At 39.0% G+C, this 15,742-nt stretch overlaps 1 protein-coding gene and 1 long non-coding RNA gene across 2 annotated transcripts in view; one reads left to right on the forward strand and one right to left on the reverse strand.

Annotated features, from left to right (window-relative positions):
- The window catches only part of KNTC1 (kinetochore associated 1), a 67,740-nt gene that overhangs the window by 39,606 nt on the left and 12,392 nt on the right, over window positions 1-15,742 (forward strand). The window contains exons 41-54 of the mRNA XM_072143999.1: window positions 162-290; window positions 373-489; window positions 2,165-2,274; window positions 2,357-2,561; window positions 4,363-4,452; window positions 6,631-6,802; window positions 6,911-6,969; window positions 8,691-8,907; window positions 9,020-9,093; window positions 9,936-10,146; window positions 10,294-10,406; window positions 13,111-13,160; window positions 14,665-14,743; window positions 15,200-15,318. Of these exons, the coding sequence (XP_072000100.1) occupies window positions 162-290; window positions 373-489; window positions 2,165-2,274; window positions 2,357-2,561; window positions 4,363-4,452; window positions 6,631-6,802; window positions 6,911-6,969; window positions 8,691-8,907; window positions 9,020-9,093; window positions 9,936-10,146; window positions 10,294-10,406; window positions 13,111-13,160; window positions 14,665-14,743; window positions 15,200-15,318 (1,745 nt within the window). The remainder of the gene's footprint in view (window positions 1-161; window positions 291-372; window positions 490-2,164; window positions 2,275-2,356; window positions 2,562-4,362; window positions 4,453-6,630; window positions 6,803-6,910; window positions 6,970-8,690; window positions 8,908-9,019; window positions 9,094-9,935; window positions 10,147-10,293; window positions 10,407-13,110; window positions 13,161-14,664; window positions 14,744-15,199; window positions 15,319-15,742) is intronic.
- LOC140122814 (uncharacterized) lies at window positions 847-3,035 on the reverse strand. The gene is made up of 3 exons (XR_011854378.1): window positions 2,751-3,035; window positions 2,360-2,552; window positions 847-1,285 (listed from the first exon to the last, which is right to left on the reverse strand). It is a non-coding gene; the product is annotated as an uncharacterized lncRNA (long non-coding RNA).

Raw genomic sequence — 15,742 nt, forward strand, 5'->3', positions numbered from 1 at the left:
GAGTTGCCATCTAGCTGTAGCTTTCAGTAAAGCTGTCATGACTCTAGCCTAGTCTACACAGCAAAGCTGGCCAAATATTAAAGTAAACCTGATTGTTCAGTCTATCATATCTGTACTAGCGGAAAGTGTGAAAACTGAAATATGTTTCCTTGCCGACACAGGTTTTCAATTCTCGAGTGGTGGATTGTAACCTTGCTCTAGCATACTGCTCTTTACTACCCAAGAAGGAAGTGTTCGAAAAGCTCTGGGACGTGATAAACAACGCATGGCAAAATTACAACAAAATTTTGGTATGTTAAGAAGTGTAGTGACAGAAAATGTTAAACTTGATTTAATGACTTTTTAGAATAAGCCACAATTATCTATTTTTAGGCTGTTGCTGTTGTTGGAGCTCAACTTGCCCTTGTGTATCATGAAAATGAAGAAAGGATAAAATTTCAGGAGCTCATTACTGATGCTGAGTGGGGCAACCGACTGGGCAATATTGGGGTAAGTAAAACTTTATTACGATATACTGGGGAGTGAGCGCGGCCTTTTAAAAAGATGTCCATTTTTAGATGAAAGTAGATAATGATTAGGCTCTAACGAGCAAAACGCTTAGGTCTTTTCCTGGGATACCATGCTGTAAGACTATGCACCTTGCCATTTTCTACGCTTTTAGCTGGATTTGAAATAAGGGATACAATTTCACTTATCTACCATCTCCCGAAGCACTGGAGTCTTTCTTATTGGATTACTGGGCGGTTGACATATTCTCTTTGAGTCTTTGAGTTTTTGAGTAGTGTTTTACAAAAAAAACAAAAAAACAACAGATATTAGATTTAATGAATATCTAATATTGCACTATAAATGTAGAAGGGGAAGTCTTGTCATAGGGACATCAAAACAGCTGCTTACTCTATCCCTGCAAATTCAGGCACCAACAACTTTGCAAAGGAGTAATCCATTTCTTTGCATGTGATGACCCTTTTAAACACTTCTAGTAGATTTCCCTTAAAGGGATGTCACCAAAGGATAGGTGACTAATAAGCTGGTGATCCCACTGCTGGCACTAATGAGGGGAGTGTCGAGTTGAGCATTTTGCATACTCTACAGTTTCCAATGCACCCATATTATAGAATAGCGCGGCAGGGTGGCTACTTGCCCTTCGACTCCATCAGTTAGTGAGTTGGGGATTCCCTTCACCCAATTGCTTGGGGTCCATTTTCATTATGTGGGCATCGCAGCAGTCTTCTCCGATCAGCTTATTAACTTGTATTCTGTGAATCGGGGATATCATGCAAACCTGTTAATATTGATATTATGAGTTAAAAACTGTGGAATTGTGACTGTGTCAACATTGTGGAAACTGGTAGAGGTATTAAACTATGTATTTAGACATTCAAGGCCTAATATTTTTGTTTAGCTTAGGCCCTTTAACACGGATGTATGATTTTTCCAATAATTCTGTGCTGTATGAACCTGTGTATATGTGACATTTTTCATCTGTATGTAAATGTATGCCACTGTATCTGTACCGTATCCGTATAACATTTGTTGGGCTGGCTGACGGATGGCTGATTATTAGTTGGCTGACAGACTGGACCTCCCACTGGTTCTCGTGTTCCTGGATACTACACGTATATACGGATATATATGGAGGCTTACGGTGCACAACCGTATACAGCACGTATGCAATATGTATTTTAAACATTCAAATAGACTTCAATGAGGTGTATGGAACAAAAATACCAGAGAAAATACAACATGCTCTACATTTTGTTTGCTTCTCTCTCACGGTAGGGTGAGCGATGCAGCCATTTAAATTGATGGCCGCATGGCCCATTCAAATGTATGTGGCTGTATGCTACCCATATGAAAACTGTACAGTATACAGCCACATGGGTGTTAAAGAGGCCTTGGCCCCTAGCACAAGATGTATGCTACACGCTGCTCACCACTCCCCTCTCCATAGGGGCGCATGGTGCTAAGCCTGCAAAGTACATTGACAAACATGTACCGCGGTCTGGTGCCATAGGCGTCTATTTGTGTGAATGAGGCCTTATATTGTAAGCATTATAAAAATTCTGTTTTATGTTTAGTCATATGTTTGTGTTTTATACAGGTGTTTCATGTGTTTTGTTGCATAAGACTTACTATCTGTTATCATTTGCTTATTTTGCAGATTTCTTTCCAGTCTGCCTTTAGACAAGATTCTCAGCAGAAGAAATTGCTAATTTCCACATTAGTTCAGAACTCGCATGTGGATACAGCCCTTATTTTAAAGTATTGCCGGTAAATATTGCTTATTATTCATAAACTTCTTTGATTTTATGTAAAAATTATAATCATTGAGTTTTTTGTTTGTGTTTGGCAGTACCTTTATGTTGGACTCAGATGCTGCCCTCCAGCTTTACATAGAAACTGTACTACTCTCTGGCTCAAGTTGGAAGAATAGCCATGGTGACTGCATCTTAGATCCTGATCAACATTCTCTGCTGGTGGCAAAGGCCAAACAAATGATTCCTCTGCTTAACAGCACCCAAGACCTTGTTGTTAGTCTTAGTGGAATTCTACAAAAGGTAAAAACAGTTCTGTTGTGAAAGCATGACATCAATACACACATATTTTGTCAAGCAAGAATCTTTACAATAAGCTAAAATAGACAAAACATTAAATGGGTATTCCAGGAATCAGCATAATTCATATACAAACGGGTCATTAAAATATAAGCTAATATGTAATTAGTTGTTATTTAAAATTTTGCTTACCTTATCAGAAAATGCTGTGGACATAGACTGAAATGAAAAATTAAAATGCTAAAAGGCCCTTTAATCAGTCTGTTGATTTCCTCCCCCCGGAGAAGTCACAGGACAGAAGATGCTGCTGGTTCACATTTCCACATCCCTGGGCAGGTCATGTGATCATCACAATGTTTGGCTGTAGTGGGTTGGTTGCAGTGCATCCTGTAAGGCCAGTGTTGTGGTGAGACCCCTCTCAGTGAGATAATGTGCGGTGATGGCCGTACACAGCATTACTATGGTAACGGAGCAGGACAGTTACATAATCAATGGGAGCAGAGTGTAAGAGGGAGGAGCTGTTACTGAGAACTAAAGGATCATGGGAATTGGTGATAACTCCACCTACTTTAGAGGAGCCATAACATTTTGTGAATTCAACTATTTAAGCTCCATTTTGTGACTGATGACATTGAATTTTGTTATATTCATTTATTTATATCACCATGGGTTTCTGTATCAGACGTTCATATTCCCGGAATCCCACTTCAAATGTGTGTCATTCTGTGTACAGGAATTTCATCTGCTGCAAATTCACAGACGAAAACACATGCATGGAGAATTGACACTGATTAAATTTTGCAGCTTTCCACATTTTGTGTGTTTTCACATCATAGTTTAGTATCATAGTTTATACGGTTGAAAAAGACACATGTCCATCAAGTTCAACCAAGGAAGGGAAGGGTTTGCATGAGGAAGGGATTTAGGGGAAACAATTCTATATAACATAACCATCAATGTTATTTAGGTGTAAAACGGCATCTAGACCGAACACGTCCGGCCCAAGCCTTGCACACTTGCATTTGCATTGTGTTTCTAAATGCAATGCCAACGCAAAGTGTGAATACATCCCAAGGGGATTTTTTTATACATACAATAAAGGTGGCCAGTAAGTGCATTACATGCATAAAATAACATATTCAACCGTCATTGAGCTTTTTTTGACAACCAAGACGCCTGTCTCCGACTGCATCATGATTGCTCTTGTTGAGAGTCCCAGTGATTATTTTTAATAGCTATCCCCTATTTTTATTTTTTTACAGCAATAAATGTTTGAGCAGGCAACTCGTTCACACACCAAAAACTGTGAAAATACTTAAAGGACATCTACCATCAGATTATCTCAGATGCCCGCATTTCTGTAAAAAAAAAAAGATATAAGATATGCACATTACCTTGTGGTGCTCTGCAGAGCACCATTAGGCTCCACCATAATATAATTTATGCTCGCGCCAGTGCGTTTTGAGAGCTGGTGAAAGCTATTCGAAAAGACTGACAATGGCATCACTGTAAAGATATAAGAAATAAAGCTTTGGAACACACGGGGATGGGATGGGGAGTTACGCAATAGTCATCTACTATCAGGTAACCTGATGGTAGATGTCCTTTAAGAACAAATCTTAGCCCACTTCAACTCCTGGTTCCTGCAACACAGTTCCTGCAAAAAGAGTATTACATTATTAGTTCCAACAACTCCTTGTTCCCCACTATTTTCAGTTCTTGAAAATCCATTTAATTTTGCAGTAATTCTATTATTGACTTAAACAAAGATTGTCCTCTTGGGTAACCATGTTCCTTATTTTAGCTGGATCCTTATGATTATGAAACCATTGAAGGAACTTTGCAAGTGATACTTGCTGCAGATGAGAAGAATACCAATATCCAACTAAGTCAGGTAATATTCAATAAATATTATTACCACATTAAATATTATACACTGTTACATGTACAGTGTGATTTATATTCTAGATGTACATTCATTACTGTACATACACACTACTGTAAGAATTCCTGTGTAATTTTCATTGAGACGTCAAACTTTCCAGTAATTGTCAGTAGCTGTGATTATTCCAGCAATTTAACTTCATTTGGGATCATTCTACAGATTCCAAAATGCTTGTCCTTGGGATCCAGAAATTTTCGTTTTAGACGCTAGACCTCTTATTGGTTGTTTAAAACCATAGCAGCAAAAAAGATTTTCAACACTAGAGGAGGCTGTCGCATTGGGGAAAAAAATTCTAGCTATAGTCTGGAGCCAAGTTATATGAAAAACTCATATAGGTGCTGTAAACCAGATACCCTTTTTTATTGCCAGCTTCAACTTAATTTGTATTTTTCAATGGAAATATATTAGGATAAATATATCTTATTGACTTATTTTTATTATAACACTATGTGGAAGGGAAAATAAAGCTTATTCTGGTATCATTTGCTTAATTTTACATGTTGTAACCAATTAACCTTGTTACGTAAATAAATGTTAGGTCCGTTTCACACCTGCATTTGGAACTATAAGTTTGTTTAGTCTAAAACATGCTTAGCCAAGTGGTTGATTTCCTTTAAAATGTCCATTGACTTAGGTGTACTTTTAAAGGCTCCCATTAGGGTCTGTTTCCACCACTTCCATCAGTGCTTGCATAATGGAAGTGATGCAGACGGACACAAACTCTATTATGTTGTTACCGTTTTAATGAAAGAAGATGGTAATGTCAATTCAGGTGAGAACTGGAGGAGAGTATATTATATTATATTAGGAGAGTATATTACAGCAACACCTTCTTTTATATAGGTTTCTTCTATTTTTTTGAAGACTTTCGTCTTTAAACTTATAGGGGGCATGTAGCATTCCATGTACAAGAGATCTCTTACTTCCTGACCCCAGTTATTCGCCTCTTACTCAGACAGACCCATTCCTTACACAGTACTGAAGAGACACAACCAGGTCGAAACATTTCTTTCTACAGTTTGGAATCTGTTTCTTCTGGAATATATAAACTGGTTTGGCTTTAAATCCACATCATGTCATTAGGCTTCTTAAAAGTCTTGCATGATGGTTTAGGGGGCAACCTGGATTTTCTATTTTTCCCACCCTACTACATGCTAAGTTGACTGGTTAAGCGCTAATGTGGGAATGCACAACACCCCCCAAATTTATTGAAGGCGTTTTCCCACAAAGACAAGTTAGGCCCTATCCCGTGCATAGGGCCTAACTTACTGATCAGTGGGGGTCTCAGTTCTGAGACCCCCTCAGATCACAAAAACGAGGAGTCCGATGGGATCCCACGTACCTCTGTCAGACCCCTCGTCGCTCTGTCAGACAGCCAGGCATGACCATTCTGCTCCATTAATCTCTATGGAGCTGGTGGAGAACGCCGAGCACAGTGCTGTTGGCTCCATAGAGATTTATAGAGCAGCACAGTCTTGCTCGGCCTCTGCTCAATTAGTCTGACCCCTCGTTTTCGCGATCTGTGAGGGTCTCAGCACTGACACCTCCACTGATCAGCAAGATCGGCCCTATCCTGTGAATAGAGCTTAACTTTTTTAGACTCTTTTTAACATGGCTTCACTGAAAAAGTCCATGTATTTTGGCACATTTTTCTGGCATAAACTAAGACAACTAATGGTGCAATGTTTGACTAGACCGACTCCTACTAAGCCAGATTTATCATCCAGAATCAGATTCTTTGATCTGGCGCAGTGTAAGTGTCTCTAGTCTAACTGTCTTATCACTTTTGAGAAATCTGTCTTTGTTTTTTCTGGTTTTCAGCATAAACAGTGACAGCCTGACTATTAATCCCTGCCTCTAGGACCTTCCAGAGAGTTAATGACTGCAGTTCTCAGTCAGGCCCTGTATACAATGGAAAGGCATCCCCCAGTTACACCACTTGTTGGCTCATGTAGGGATTTTAGATGACAGGAGCCCTTTTAGATGGCATGCATGTTTCTATGTGAGATAACTTGCTAAAATGGATTATTGTAGGGTCCTATCCTAACAAATTCATGAAACTGAAGTACTATTAGTTCTAGTCTTGTCCGTCTTCCAAAGTAATTTACATTGTTATTCTGCTTCCAGGCACTAAGTTTAGTTAACCTTCTTAAATCATACAAGAGAATTGCACCTCCGGCTGACTTGGAGCATCAATATATCTTAGAGCATGGTATAGCAATGTCCAGTTTTGCACATACAAGACTGCCTTTTCATTTACTTTTCTTCACAACATCTACAAGTTTTTGGGGCATCATCTGTAAGTGCTGCTTTATCCACTTTCTACTTCATTTGCATTGTTCATTTACTATAACTTCTAGTGATATTTTTGTTCATATTTTTTGTCTTGTATTCCCTTTTGCTTCAGCTTCTGAGTTAAGTGAGGAATCATTTCCTACACTGCTGCTGATTTCCAAACTTATGAAGGTGAGTTCTTGTATTATCTGTATGGTGTTTAACCTCTTCATGACCGACGGTCATTGGTGCCTGAATGTCCAGGTCAGTTTTTGTACTTCTGTTCTGCACTTCATTAAATGCAGATATGTCTGGAAACACTTTACATATTATAACTATTTTTGCTTTGTTAGTCTTGATAGACTTCTTTTTTATTTTAAAGGAGTTTTCCCATCTGGGCATTTACATTTAATTAAATTCATTTGCAATATGTTAACATTTCTTCAATTAAATGTTATTAAAAAAAATGTTCCTGTGTGAAGATAATTTCTCATAAATGTAATCATTATGTCCCTTAGAAATGAGATAGCTTCCTTGGATGCAACCACCTCACACTCTGGCAGCGGTGGCCAGACATGCGCTATTGAGTCCTGCCGGACCACCTGGATTCAGTGATCATTACCACAGGACGGCTGTAGGATATGTAGTAACTCCTGGACCTTTCATATACAAAAACTTTTTGTTTCTTTGTGCAATCTCTCCAGCAGAGGTGGCCATATCCGAGGAAGCTATCTTGTTTCTAAGGGACAACATTTATGAGAAATGATCTTCAGACAGGAACATTTTTTTTAATAACATCTAATTGAAGAAATGTTAGATTTATAAGATTTATATTAAGATTAATGACACAGAATTTGAAGGCCTGGACAAGAATACCTTTTAATAACATTTTTTTTTAATAGAAATAGCAGACACATACCGTTTATAATCGAGTGTAAGCCGACCCGAGTATAAGCCAAGGGCCCTAATTTTACCACCAAAAACTGGGAAAACCTATTGACTCGAGTATAAGCCAAGGATGGGAAATGCATTGTAGTGTGTGGCCAGCCAGCCGTCCCCCTGTAGTGTGTGGCCAGCCAGCCGTCCCCCTGTAGTGTGTGGCCAGCCAGCCGTCCCCCTGTAGTGTGTGGCCAGCCAGCCGTCCCCCTGTATGCCAAGCAGATTTTAAAAAATAAACTTACATACTGACCTTCCGGTGGTCCCCGATGCTCCTGCGGCTCCTCTTCTGTCTTCTCTCCGCTGTAACAGCTGGCAGAGGCGGTTCCATGCGCTCTGCCGGTAGAGCACATGGCCACGGCGAAGAGGAGCCGCGACAAGCATCTGGAAGCCGGAAGTTGAGTGTGAAAGTTAATTTTTTAAATTGACTCTTGTATAAGCCGACGTGAGGCTTTTCAGCACATTTTTTGTGTGGAAAAACTCTGCTTATACACAAGTATATACGGTAACTAAAAATGTGAAAAAACCATAAACAGTAGTTTTGTTTAATTATTATAGTCTTTTTGCAGCAATCCTCTGTAGACAAAGTGATTTTAAGAGAATATGTCACTTCTGTTTTTTCTTGTTACTCTGTACTTTGTTCTTCCTACATGATTCCTCCTTTAAATAATAGGCAGTTGAATGTTGCTTGCACTTATAAAGGTAGCCACTTAAGGTCCAGTGTGATCACACAGTTTTCCCATATGTGTACTTTTTAAAAAATTTACAAACCATGGAAAAAGGAGAAAATAATCGACTGATGACATTTTTCTTTTAATAGCATGTAATGCAAATGTACACACAAGTATTATTTTCCCTCATCCAATAATAGAATCTGAAAGTTGGAACATGTTTTGCAAATATTGATTATATACCATGGAACTGCTTCATTTTGACCAGCTTTGTATTGTCTGTCTGACTCTTGACTTGTATTCCAGGTTTCATTGGACACTCTTTACATGACAGCTGTGAAGCATGTTTTTGAGAAAAGTTTACGGCCTAAAGCTTTAAAACTAAAGAATAATGAATGCTCTTCTCTTATCAACAAAGAAACTGCAAAGACTGTGCTCACTATCCAGTCATACCTCCAGTCTATCAGTAACCCTGAATGGGCAGCAGCTATTGCCCATAGGATTGCACAGGAGCTCCCAACTGGTTAGTGCACTTAAGGCTTATGCTTTTATATAGTATTTATTATTCTTCTAAATATTATATTTATTTTGAGTTAATTACTTCTTTTGAATTTGTGACTTTGCATTTACACTAGGACCTGATAAAATTCATGCACTTAAATTCTGTCTCCATTTGGCTGAAAAGTGGAAGAAGAACATATCCCCCAAAGTATGTAAGGCAGAAACTCTCAATATTGTTGTACTTTGTAATGAATTATTACGAATTAATAAAAGAATGAAATACAAATTCTGCAATACATTAAAAATTATATAAGCAGTCTCCCTTTCTAGGATTTGGGTCACTTCTTTTCTCTTCTTTTCTCCACTATAGAAAGCCAAGCCATAAATTTACCAGCTATCCAACCCCCCTTTGTTTCGCCTTTATCTTCATCTTTTGACCAGGACAATCTCTCTCGCAGCCTGTTCACATTGTGCCTGTTAATCTTCCTCAATCTTACTGTCCTTAAAAGCTGATAGTGGTTGTCTCTACAGTTTCTGACACTGGTCGGCTGCTCACTGTAGCCTCTTAAAAAGCTCACCTACTATTGCCCATCTACGATCAGCTGTGAGTAAGGAGTTTCGTTATTGGGTGTATAGTATCAAGCATCCGCATTGTTGCTGTGCCGTCTGAAGCTGCTGGAAAGAAAGTCAAGCATATTAATACCCTTTTCAATTTTTTAAATTGCCTGTACAGATGTCTAAGATGCTGTTATACGTGTTACTGCAAGCTCTGGGTTTCTGCTGTCGTAAAGCTACAGTATTAAAGCTGGTGTCATTGTGAAGCGCATTGGTAAATTCTAAATTCACAAATCAGAGTGATTGCTCTTAGATGGATGACCAGAACCCAAGCCTCCTCTGAGTAGAATAATAGTAATATTAGTAAATATTGTAGAATGTGGGAAGAGAGATGCTAGATGCTTAGCCAATAAAAGTTATCAACAACCTGTATGTATGTATGTATGTATATAAATGTTGGTATACACTCCTAAGTATTTTTACTTAACCTTAAAGGAAGAATCTTTTGAAAGAGCTGAAGTACTAATAAAGAAACTAACTGTGCAGTACCAACGATCAGCCACCGAAAATGTGCTAATAGCACACAAGCTAAACACCCCAGAGTTTCTTAAACAGATTGGTAAACCAGCTACCCTGATCGTTTCACTTTATGAACATGGTAGTGTGGAGGAAAGAATAAGAAACCCAACTGGCAGAGATTATCCAGGTTTGTATAAATGAATTAATTCCTCTTTATTTTTTGTTTGTTATATTAAATTTAAATGCCATATTGTTCAAAAAGCTTTATTGCTATAGAATATGCATATGCAGACTGAACCCCTACTAAGCCCTGTATTGTATTTTTTTTTTACAGAGATCCATACAGTAGCTAAGCAGATTTCTGAAGTCAACAACTTAAGCATGAACAAAATCCGTGACCTTCTTCTCGATAAATGGTTGTGCCCAAATACACTACCACAGGCATCTGTGAGTATGGTCATCCTGGACACCACTTGTGCAAATATAAAACCTTGTACATATTTAATTGCCTAAATACTGTTTGACCATTTTCATCTGCTAAATGATTTGGGAAAGTTTCAAGCTTGAATATTGAACGGTAACTATTTCACAAAACGACATCCACAGACGTTAACTAATTTAAAGAAAATCTATCCTCAAAATCAATCATGATAAACCAAGGACACTTACTCCTGGATCCAGCCTCCTTCCTTCTAAACTCCACTTATAAAATTATGGGTGTTACCATAGCCCTTCCATGCCGCAGATTCACAAGCTGTTGGACTGTCTTCTGATCTGCTATTGTACTGTAAGCAAGCCATATGAAAATGTAGAGCGTGTCCTTTTTTTCCTCATGTATTTCGGTTTTGTATGCCCCATAGAAGTCTATAGGACCGTGTAAAATATGTGCTGAGTACATGCTGCATCCAGAACAAGCGGGAGGTGCAATCTGTCAGCCAGCCAATAGTAAGCCAACCATTATTTGCCAGCCCACTGTATTAAATACAGGTGCGGTGACATACGTGCACATAATCATCGCGTATATATGGATTTATACAGCATGGAAATACAGGACTGGAGAAATTGTGTGAATGCAGCCTAAGTGTCCCTGGTTTATCATGATGGATTTTGATGGTAACACTATTCATATAATAAAGACATTGACAAGCCTGTAAAGATGTATAATAAAAATGTCCAATGTCTATCGAATATAATTGTAATAGAAAATTTTATATAGATAGCAGGTTTTAAATAATTTTTATTATAAAAAGGGTTTTACCTGTATCTTCTGAAATAAATCCCGTTGTAAAAAAAATGTACAGACATTTCAACCCATACACACAGTGGGTAGACTTCAACCAAATATTTTAAGAGTGTTCAAGTTTTTCATCTCTTATGACACTGTATCATAGACATCATATGACCATTTATGTCTAAGATTTTAAAAAAGCTATCTATGAGTGGGGTGGCACTATGAAAACAATAAACATCTTATACTTCACTCCTCCTGTGCTCCCCCTAACCTGCAGCACCAAATGTCACTGCCAGGCCTCTCTTTACACAGGTCATTGGTACCGTCCTGCCCTCTGTCGCACAGAAGGTTCCGGCTGTAGAAGGTGCGCAGCAGGGTCGGTACGGAGCACCGGCCTGTGTAAACAAACGGGACCTGGCAATGACATAGAGTGCAGTGGGTGAACGGGTGCGCCGGAGGAGGTGAGTAAAAGATATTTTGCTTTCATAGTCCCTCAAGCCAATCATGCTGTATACAACACCGTTTGTATAGTAAAATATATCTTGTTTACCAGTGAAGAAAATATAACAAACACAAACTGACATTCTCTTGGTTTACATCATTACATTATTATTTACTTGTGTGCCGATTACAGTTACTGTAGCAGGACCCATGACTAGTACCTGAACATCATCCCGCTGTTAAATATCATGACTAATCGTGACACACAACCTTCCTAAAGTGCCTTTTTAAGATTTTCTGTCGGGTTCCATGTAATGTATTGAAACGTGGTCAACAGTATTTGTATCTCAGTTTAAGTGAGATGCACTATTATAATCTTTTCCCATTTTCGGCAGAGTGACGCCATTCTGGTGTCTCTCTTTTGTTCTGCCTCAATTTTGTCTGCTCTCTTGACCTGGTCTATGACTTCTTTTACAGAAGGAACTGAAGTCTGTAGCCGGTGAGTGAGCAAACATCTTTTTGCTGCGTTTAACTAGACCTATTTCAATGAGGATACCCTTTGTTCCCTATCCAAATCAGCAGAGTGAAAGCATGAAATAAATGAGTTAGAGAAGATGATGGAATTACGTCCTGACATGTGGTACAAACCAAATCTTGTACTGCTTCCCAGTATGTTTGCATTGCCATAGGCCATGAAAAAGATCTGCGGCAGTAATTCAGACGACTTGTGTTGTGATTCTCTTCTGTTTTTCAGTAGATGCGGGTGAGATTAAAGGCATAGATTGCATTGATGATGATTTAATAATGAGATCACCTGCAATCCTCATTTATTACATGCCTTCTAGTTAAAAGCCAGCCCTGTAGGAGCCGCTCAGAGATGTCCTCATTATTGGGCCTTCTCTCCCAAGAGGAATATCTAATTTTGTCAGATTCAGCAGTTTTATTTCCAAATAGTCTGTATAAAATAGAGATGGAGAATTTAGCCATGCTTGGATCTATTCACTTTGTACAAATTTCACCAGTTACGGCGTTCATGAACAGAACAACTGGAGCTGATTGTATCAAAAATGTTGTTCTCTCTGGAGACTGAATTCCTGCATCAACTCGGGGAGGGATTTCTATCTTCCTTCTGTCTGGTGTAATATTTCCTTCATGATAACAATATTGGTAGTTCTGCAAATGGCTAACAGTTCACTGTCCCTACCAGGGGAGAATTAATGATGTTTCCATATATATTTTGAAAAGCGATAAGCTGAATTTTTTGTTTCAATGTAATTGTGTTCAGACGAAGAAATGGTTGGCACCATTGAATATTTGTTTCAAAGCTGGTCAACTCGCACAATTATTGCAGTATAACAGCGTTTGTAATCTGTTCTTCGCCTTGGTAAAAGCTTGACTAAAATATATGCTAAACCATTATCTTTTTATATGATTATTATTATTATTAGTAGTAGCTAATATTTTCTTTTCTTTTGACAGAAAGATAAAGACTTATTGGGTGACATTCAGGGAGATGAAGACCTCAGCAGGTATGCAGTAAGGACCTGTAATCATAGTTCATCTCTGTTAAATGATGTGGCTGTGTTTGTCACTCTGCAAAGCTGCATACATTGGGTTTCCTGAACACTGGACATGCAGTTTCATAGAATGCAAACATTCCATTTCTCATGGGCAGGCGAGGGTTGCTCACACTTTTCTGGGCAGGAAAGACCAGAGGCTATCATGATGTCAGATCGTCACTCCCGATGACATCACAGGGAAGGACAATCTAAGCCGAGATTATGGCTCCCACGCTTTGTTACCAAAGCACTGAACTGTACTGGTGGGTGCCTGCTGCAATATGCAGAATGCTCGGTCTGTGAGCCCTCTCCATACACCCACAGCTGATGTATGACATAGTGATACGTCACACTCGGTTAATTGAACCATCATTTGGCATTAAAATACATGATAAGCATAATGGAATTTTGTCATCAAAAACAGGCACAATAAACCTTGGTCACCTTCCCCACCCCACTCCCAACTGCGCCGTTGTTGAAAAGTGCGGTGCAGACCTCCGAGCGTTAATCTGCCTCCTCCTTGCAGTAAAATAGTTCACCAAATTTTTTTTTGCCTTTGGCTTTCCTGGCTCCACCCATCGCAGGGTGTGTGAAATGGTGAGAAGACCTGCAGTTTGGCACACAGTGCATGCTACTAAATTCACCAGGCAGTCAGAGGACTTTTTGTCTGGTCAGGCAGAGATTTAAAGGGATCTGTCAGTCAAAAGAAAGAGACGTGGGTCACTGGAGGCCTAGATAAAACATGAATCTTCTATTCAGAAATTGACTTTTGTCTACTCCTTTCCATATCGGCAAACTGTAATTACAGGGAAGCTGTCACCCCACTTTCATGAATGCCTTCTCTACGCATTTGCATTACAATATAATTGTGTGTTATAACTTATCAACCTTCCTGACAAAATCATCTGATGAGTCCCAGGGTTGCTTTGGTTTGGATTCATTTAAAGTAAAACAAAAAAAAAATGTGTGACTTGTCTATGCTGCGAACTGCTGAGCTCTGTCCCTGTGTGAGTGAAGGAGCAGGAGGAAGGAGTTGTACAGGAACACAAAGGCGGGGGCTGAGACCTGAGGAGTTAGTGAACAGCACAGACAAGTCACATGTTTTTATTTTGCATGCAACCAAAGCAAACCCTGGGACTCGCTAGAGGATTTTGGCAGAAAGCCAGGTAAGTTACAACACACAATTATATTGTAACACAAATGTGTCAAAAGGGCAGAAAGACTTATTTGCACTGCAGGTGTAATGGGCTTCTGCACCAGGTCCCTGGTGACGGGTTCCCTACAAGGTACAGACCGTACAGTGCCTCACTGGCAGGTACTGGTGATAGGTGATATGGGGGGGACCTTTTAGCAGCAGCTGTTACTGGTGTGAGGGGTAAAATTCCAGCGACAGGTCTTCTTTAACACAATGTTGGTTTGTAGATTTCATTATATTGTACTATTTCTTAATTAATTTTTTTTTTCTTTTTTGTAGAGTTATTTACCTTCTACAGCCGTACCCTGTAGATTTCAGTTCAAGAATGCTATATGCAATAGCCACCTCAACCACATCTGTAAGCATTTTATTTATTTTTTTATGTAGGTCACTTACTCATAGATCCAGGCAGACTATGGTAATCTTCTATGATCTTCAGCACACAGTGGTAGGGGGAAGTGCTCCTCGCACACTGTAACAGCCTATGAAGCTACAGAATGGACAGATATCACATTTGGATGTGTACCCTAACATTTTGAAGTCCAAACCAGGGGTGGAGGAAAAAAAGAGGAGGAATAGCTTCTCTCAATGATATGTTCTTACCCTTTATAATCCACACCTGCTTTTGGCTTCAAAAATTGCATGTGAACGTGCGAACACACCTTTATAATTATGTGTAAGCACGTTTGTTTTTACATGCCGGAGCGTTTTTTGAGAAAATTTTAATTCTGTTTTTGTTCCATAACTTGTCAGATTGTTTTAATTTTAGTGTGTATTGTTTATGCTATTATAATATTGTATTTTGTTTTTACAGCCTATTGGGAATAACAAATTGACTTTTGCTCACAGAAGTCGAGCTCTTCAGTGTTTGATCCACTTGGCTGACACAGAGACTGTGGTGTCACTTGTGAAAAAACCAATCACCGAAGTAAAGTAGGTTTTGACTCAAATATATTTTCTTCAATTTCAAGTTACTTAAAGGAACCTAGGATTGGAATTGATGCATTATGAAGCAAACATACCTTGATACTGCTGTAGCTACACTGATGCAAGATCACATCCCTGTGCTGAGGGGTTTTGCTGATAAAACAATTATAAAATTGTGATAATGAAGCTGGCTCAGCGCTTCTCCTAGTACATTGGTTATTCACTGCACCAGAGGATGATGAAATCCCTGGATTGTGCATGAAGGCAGAATAATCAATTGCTGTCAATTGTTGTTTTTTCAGCAAAACCACTCAACTCGGGGAGTAACAAAGATATGATCCTGCATCAGGGTAGCTACAGCATTCTCAAGGTATGTTTGCTTCATAATGCATCAAATCAAATGGTAGGTTTCCTTTAAATGTTAACTACC

Source organism: Engystomops pustulosus, chromosome 1 (assembly GCF_040894005.1).
Source record: "Engystomops pustulosus chromosome 1, aEngPut4.maternal, whole genome shotgun sequence".
NCBI lineage: Eukaryota > Metazoa > Chordata > Amphibia > Anura > Leptodactylidae > Engystomops > Engystomops pustulosus.